Below are 7,455 nucleotides of genomic sequence, written 5' to 3'. Positions count from 1 at the left end.
TAAAAACATACATTGTTATATGCACGTACATGAGTTCGAATCTCGGACACCCTATTTATTCTCTTTAAAAAAAAAAAAGAGAATTCTAACCACCTGACGAAAAAATAATTTTTTATTTCTATAGTTTAAAATTTGTATATACACTGCACTTTTCTTTATATCCAAAATATAGTGTTTCTACATTTTCACTCTCTTATCTCTATTTTCTCACATAAGGAAACAAAAAAAAGAAAAGGAAAATTTATAATTTTGTTACAATACCACGAACCAAAAATTCGCAATACAAAGTATATTCAGTGAACATGAACCATACAATTAACAAGTTGTAAGAAAACGTTTTCACCAACCTTAACGTTAAATGTATGGAAGTGCTGTTTTTATAAAAAAAAAATTGAAAAAGGAAACACCACAATAAGGTTTCCCTATTTTTATAAAGAAAGGTAAAATCCCACTGTCAAACCAAATTCATTGACCAAATTAAAACAAATATTGTCAACAAAATTTAAAAATTAGTTGGTGAAAAATTAAAACAAATATCCTCACAGGTAAGATTTCCATATTCTTATCATTTAAGTCGTTTTTTATTTTAACGTCAAAATTCACAAAAATGAGGTGTTGAAAAGTGAAAAACCGTGAATTCAACTTTTTAGATTCCAACGTAACAAAAGTTTTTATATTCTCCTAAAAAAAGATTTTTGTATTCTTTAACCATTTGAACTGTATTTACGGGACATCATTAAGTCAATAATTTTGCTTTGTTATACACACCTTTGACAATGAATAGATTACAAATAGATTTTACATAGTAATTCATATAACTCATCGTATTATCACGAAAGTTTATATTATAGTCGATTTCTAACTCCGGTATATAAAAAAATTGGTTGAAAGGCAAGAATTTATGTATACCTCGTAAGTTTTTTTAGTCGTCACCGCTAACCAAAGTAGAAAGTTCGTAATTATAATATGATAATAAAAAACTATACAAAGATATATAATGTACAAAGATGTTTCATTTCATATAGTCACATTACATGTATGACAATAAAATTCCCATAAATAGAAGGAATACAATCTTTTTCTTCATTACCCATATATAAACCTTTTACCTCTCATTCTCCAACACCAATCTTTTCCAACAACACACAAAAAAACACAAACAAATCTAACATGGCTTCATCAATCACAAACCTTAACTCACCAAAATTACTACCCATTTCCAAAGAACAAACCAACCCATTTTCCCATTTTCCATCAAATACCTTAAAGTTTGCATCTTTGTCTTCAAGAACATTTTCTAATGTGTCTTGTTCTGTTATAAGAGATACTTCCTCTGTTCTTCCATTGCAGGATGCAAATGGGTCGGTTGTTCTTCAACGACCCGATTCATTTGGGAGATTTGGGAAGTTTGGTGGGAAATATGTTCCTGAAACTCTTATGCATGCTCTTACTCTGCTTGAAGCTTCGTTTCATTCTCTTGCTGGGGATGAAGATTTTCAGGTTCTGCGAAAAAAATTAAGTTTTTTGATTTTGTGAATGTGTTTTATTGGATTTGGTTGTTGATTTGTTTAATTTGCAATGCTGGGTTGGGCTGAAATTTTGTTTATAATGAGTTATGTTTTGAATTTTGGATTATTTTTGTTTTGGTTGGTTTTGCACACTAATTGATTGTTGAAATGTGGCACTGAAATTGATTGGCAATGATAGTTTTTATCTGTTGACTGTTTGGATAAACAGCTTATTTGCAACTTATAGTTGAGAAGCGCTTATGTATAAGCTTACATAAGTTATTTATATAGGAAAAGATAAAATATCGTTGAATTTTTTTTTGTATATGCTATAAGTTGTTTTCATAAGCTATCTTGGAGAACTTATGAAATTAAGCTTGAAAAAGATTATGAAAAGTGTCGTGAACTGTTTTCATAAGTTCTTGCAAACAGTCTCACAAAACTTATGTCAGTAGATAAGCTCAAATAAACCAATCCAAAAGGACTATGTTGGTCAACTTATGTCAGTAATTTGATGGCCAACGTTTATTTATATTTTAATAAAGCCTATTTTATAATACAATCGTTTGATGTAATTCTGAAATAGATATTTTAAATTGCAGAAAGAGCTGGCTGGGATTCTAAAGGACTATGTTGGTCGGGAGACCCCTCTTTATTTTGCGGAAAGGTTGACGGAGCATTACAAGAACGCTAATGGTGAAGGACCTCACATTTATCTGAAGAGGGAAGATCTTAACCACACCGGGGCTCATAAGATTAACAATGCTGTTGCTCAAGCTTTGCTTGCCAAGAAATTAGGCAAAAAGCGCATTATTGCTGAAACCGGAGCTGGACAGCATGGAGTTGCCACTGCTACTGTATGTGCTCGGTTTGGTTTGGAATGCATTATTTATATGGGTGCACAGGATATGGAAAGGCAGGCACTGAATGTTTTCAGAATGCGTCTTCTTGGTGCTGAGGTATAACAATTGCTATTGTTGTTCCATTTGGTTTAGTTGATGTATCCTGTATTTAGTCTCTGGTTTGTTGAAAATAAAAAAAATGGCGGAAATTATCCAATAAAAAAATGAGTTAATGTTAGTATGTTTGTTGTTCATGATTTCATATGAATTGAAGGTGTGTCCGGTGTATGACACATGTTGGCGGTGTCGGACACTGACACATGTGGTTACCTTTCAATCACTTCCATTTTCTTAAGTTTTTATTGGTTTCTACGTGTCAGTATCAATGTTGTGTCCAGTGTCTGTACTTCACAGGCTGAAGACAATAACCGGGCTTTAGGTTGTCAACTGTTCAACTTTTAAAAAATGCACCATTACAGCTAGAAATTGATCTCAAGTATTTGTACTGTTCATTCACGCATATGATGCTAAAATACTTGAAAATAGCACAGAAATATAAAACTTTGAACAAGATAGAATGCAAATTTTGTAAGCAAATAAAAAAATTTCAACACCCCATTACTTTTAGCATTTGTAATTATATTTGACTAATTGTGGCATCGAGGACTAAATGTTGATTGATTTATTTGTAAAAAAAGCTTGGATTGTTTTATTGCATTGTTCATACAGGAAATTGTGTCTTTATCTAGCATTGAACAAGGTGTAGCGTTATTGAGTTTAAAAACGTGCATTTGAAAAATGCGATCTATTCATTTATGTATCTAAATCCTGTGATATAGGTGAGACCAGTCCATGCTGGAACTGCTACACTTAAGGATGCTACATCAGAGGCTATTAGAGACTGGGTGACTAATGTTGAAACAACTCATTACATTTTGGGATCTGTTGCTGGACCGCATCCATATCCAATGATGGTAAGAGAGTTTCATGCTGTGATTGGCAAGGAAACGAGAAAGCAAGCTTTGGAAAAATGGGGAGGGAAACCAGATATTCTGATTGCATGTGTCGGTGGAGGTTCAAATGCCATGGGACTTTTCCATGAATTCGTTGATGACAGTGATGTTAGGCTAATTGGTGTGGAAGCTGCTGGCTTTGGCCTCAACAGTGGCAAGCATGCCGCTACGTTGACAAAGGGAGAAGTTGGTGTTTTGCATGGAGCTATGAGCTATCTGCTGCAGGATGATGATGGACAAATTGTTGAGCCTCACTCTATTAGTGCAGGGTAATTCTTTTGACTGATAAATTTTTATTTGTTTTGGTTTTAACCCTCCGGTTCTCAAGGGAAAGGGGCCCTAGTAATATGGAGTTTGGCCCCAAGGTATGTAAAGTCTGGTCAAAGATTATTTCAACTATGATCCGATCTCGGGTACTCCGGATTGATTCGACTTTACCTGGCTGATGATTTAATATCAGCTTTTTTGTGTTTATTTAGATTCAGCTTGTTCTGATTGTGTTGTTGTGCTTTCAAAAATATCGTTTTGTAGCTTGGACTACCCTGGTGTTGGACCTGAACATAGCTTTTTGAAAGACTTGGGGCGTGCTGAATATCATAGCATCACTGATGATGAAGCATTGGAAGGTAGGAATACTATGACTTTGTTACTTATATTACATGATTGCAGATATAGGTGAAATATATTTTGTATAAAGTGTAAATTCCATGGATCTCTTGCCTTTTAGTTGTCATGATTTGATTTCCTTTCCTTCCTTTGCATTGGCATAGTCGTGCTTCATAATTGTTAGAGATTTTAATGTATGAGAATGATAACTGTCACTTTTTCAAAACTTAGCATCCTATGTTATTCGTGTAATTGATCTTCCTGTAAGTTTTTCCTTGCCCTTATTCTGTATAAGTTTTACAGAGACTGATGTGGTCTAGGTAGATGGCATAACTGTTGTCAAATAGTGGCTATAGCATAGCGGAATTTTAACAAACCACTATTGTTTTGCGATACACAATTTAGTTCTAAGTGTTGTTAAATAGTGGCTATAGCTGAGCTATAGCAGCACTGTACGTAGCGGAATTTGAACAAACCGCTATTTTTTACGGTCCGCTATTGACAACACTATATGACATCCATTTATTCTTAGTATCTTTATCTAAATTTTCTTGAAAAATGGTTCTAGAACTTGATTTTCTTGTGAACTTGAAATATAAATTTAGGATATTATCATTTGGCGCAAATCAAATTGAGAAACCAGCAATTACCATCTTTTATGTGATATTGTAGCCAATCTTTAGATTTTTTTTTTTTCTTGAGGATTGATGGGCACCAATCTTCAGATGCAAGTGTACTGCTTATAGATATGAATCTGCAGTCATATGAAATATGAGTTCTGATGGGAACATATATATATAACTAGGGAAGTTAGAAAGGTTCATAATTTTATTGTATTAGAACACCTTTCCAATTTTCATCATATAAAATGTAATAAAATGCATCTTTCTTTCAAAACTTTGTGGTTAAATGCTAATGCTGCTCTATTATAAGATCCTGTTACTCTAATCTAATTAATGATTTTTTTTATTGTATGTGCAGCTTTTAAGAGAGTTTCGAGACTTGAAGGCATCATTCCAGCTCTGGAGACATCCCATGCGTTGGCATATCTAGAGAAAATATGTCCAACCCTTCCTAATGGGACAAAGGTCGTGGTTAACTTCAGTGGCCGAGGTGATAAGGATGTTCAAACTGTTACCAAGTACTTGAAGCTTTGAAAACGTCATGTTCTTGTATTGAATAATGGTTTAGCTGCTGAATGGTTGGTTTCATTTTCATACTTAGAGACAGAATTAGTTCAATTTGATTTTACAAAAGCAAGCTATAGTTAAAGAACAATGTATATTTGCTTCACAGAACTCCTGTCTTTTTAATAATCTTCTGTTTGGAATGGTACAATAAAAGTAATAAATGCCACAAAATTATGCTGTTGCAACTTTTAGCTTGGGAGCTATTGTATTTGTTCAAGGTCAAAGTGCTATATGAGCCTACCATGAATCAGATTTTGAATCATGGTCATGTGTGATTCTTGATATTGCTGAGCATCCCGATTAAACGTGTTGACGTTGTCTCAATTGTAGTCGCGGAGACATCAAATTCTTGAATATTGCAGCTGTAGACATCTTTTAAAAACCCTGGAAACGACGTTTCATGACGCAATAACCTTTGACTTTGAAAATTGATGCTGTAAGGAAATACTAGTACTATGTTTTCCTTACGGACCTCATGTGCTGCTAGCTAACCACATATTTGGTTTGATGCTACAAATGTTGCCGATGGTTGACGTAGTATTAGTTTTTTTTCTTTTCTTTTCAAAAACTAGTGCAATTAAACAGTTGAAATTGCTTACAAATTCTTTATTTTTTCATTTTCTTCCTTGTCAATATTTAAACTTCATATATTTCTTCTAACTAAAATAGGCCTAACTACAGTTAGGTTGGAGGATCCATTAGTAGGAGAAGTTTTCTCTATTCCCACATTTTTAAAAAATTACACTTATTTTTTGGAGCATACCTTTAGATGACATATTTTGTCTTTAAATTTACCTTTGAACGGCACAAAATTTGGGTAATTTGCAAGTGATATCTAAAATACTCTTATCTTTTTACCAAAAAGTACCTAGAAAAAGGAAAGAACATCAACCAACAATGAACTGGCTCAAGTGATAGTAAGAGATTTGAGCTATTTAAACAAGAAGTTAAGGCTTCGATCTCAAGCTCTTATGTATGGAGAAAATTTGGTTGGAAGTGGAGAACTTGCCTATTCAATTGAGTCTCTATTGGAGATTAGTCGCTGTTAAATGATGGTGGAAATTTCTTACTTGCAACATGGACATGGTAACAAAGAAACTCAACCTTGCATGCAACCTGAGATTTAATGTTCAGCATTGGGATAACTTGGTTTGTTTATGTCCCAAAAAAAATATAAAATTTGTGTTGTCTAGAAGTACACTTTTAAACAAAATATGTCATTTGAAAATACACATTCAAAATTATGTGTAATTTTTTTATTTTTTTTTTAGAAATATAGGGTGGTAAAAGTTCCTCCCTAAACTTAACCACATGCATACAAAAAGACCTGACTAAGTTCATGAACTTGTGAGTAAAATATAAGGTGACCCACGTTATTTTGGAACATTTGGAAGCATGCTGTTTATTTGTGGTTATTACTAATAGAAACCTTATCCCATCAAATTGTTTTATTGGAACTCACCTCAATCTTAAAAAAATATCATCCACAAAAACCTCTATAAAATTATAGTCTCTGCCAAAACTTACCTACAATGAGTTCACCATTTTTATTTCCTCTTAACATGGTTTCTACACCCATATATAGCTGCTTCCAAAGCCAGTTAAAGAATACAAATATTAGATAAGGGTTCTTTTCATCTTGTGGATGAGTAAAAAAAATCATCTTGTGGAGGTACCTTCATGCATAGATAGTCTCCATGAAACTGGTTCAGTACTCTCTCTCTCTCTCTCTCTCCATCTTTTTTTATTGATAAGTATACTCTCTCTCTTGTCTTTTGTTATAAGCTTTACTTGATAACTTTATACATATTAAAAAAATACAGTGTACCTAATTTCTCAATTATGTGTATTGATATGTTCCAAAATTAATTTTCAAATATTGTTTTAGTTGATGAAGCCAAAAGATGGTTAAAAAAATATTGGTGCAACAAAAGCTGACAATATTAATACACCTAATGATGATTTGATTAAAAAAACTTATATTTCGGGACAACTTTTTCAATGGAGTAAGACAAAATAATCATTTTAAATTATTGGATAATGTGAGGCACTAATCTCAAATAACAATTGTATCAAAATATATGAAACTTTTATATCAATTGACACAAAAAAATGTCATGTAATAGATAAATAAGATCAACTAATTATCTCTAAATTTCCTTTTGATTTTTTGACTTACGGTTTTTCTTCATCTTTTTGTACCTCTGATTATTAGACTACTAATTTCTCTACTAATAATTATTAGACTATTATTCTATGGGTGTGAATTTCCTAACTTTATTTTTTACTTCTCTTC

At 32.7% G+C, this 7,455-nt stretch overlaps 1 protein-coding gene across 1 annotated transcript; it reads left to right on the top strand.

The window, feature by feature from the left end:
* The first annotated feature begins 1,068 nt into the window (after positions 1 to 1,068).
* On the top strand, positions 1,069 to 5,350 carry LOC11424595 (tryptophan synthase beta chain 1). The gene is made up of 5 exons (XM_003599899.4): positions 1,069 to 1,500; positions 2,111 to 2,467; positions 3,190 to 3,632; positions 3,895 to 3,989; positions 4,951 to 5,350. Exons 1-5 carry the CDS (start codon positions 1,171 to 1,173, stop codon positions 5,124 to 5,126), a joined length of 1,401 nt encoding a protein of 466 aa, XP_003599947.1. The 5' UTR covers positions 1,069 to 1,170; the 3' UTR covers positions 5,127 to 5,350.
* Positions 5,351 to 7,455: the final 2,105 nt, after the last annotated feature.

This window comes from Medicago truncatula, chromosome 3 (genome assembly GCF_003473485.1).
Source record: "Medicago truncatula cultivar Jemalong A17 chromosome 3, MtrunA17r5.0-ANR, whole genome shotgun sequence".
Lineage (NCBI taxonomy): Eukaryota > Viridiplantae > Streptophyta > Magnoliopsida > Fabales > Fabaceae > Medicago > Medicago truncatula.
This window is presented reverse-complemented; position numbering and strand designations above follow the sequence as displayed.

Bases quoted from the DNA above. Each gene is read 5' to 3' on its own strand.
- LOC11424595 (XM_003599899.4), top strand. From the start codon at position 1,171: ATGGCTTCATCAATCACAAACCTTAACTCACCAAAATTACTACCCATT. The intron at 2,468-3,189 runs GTATAACAATTG...CCTGTGATATAG, and splicing joins TGCGTCTTCTTGGTGCTGAG to GTGAGACCAGTCCATGCTGG. The intron at 3,633-3,894 runs GTAATTCTTTTG...ATCGTTTTGTAG, and splicing joins CCTCACTCTATTAGTGCAGG to CTTGGACTACCCTGGTGTTG.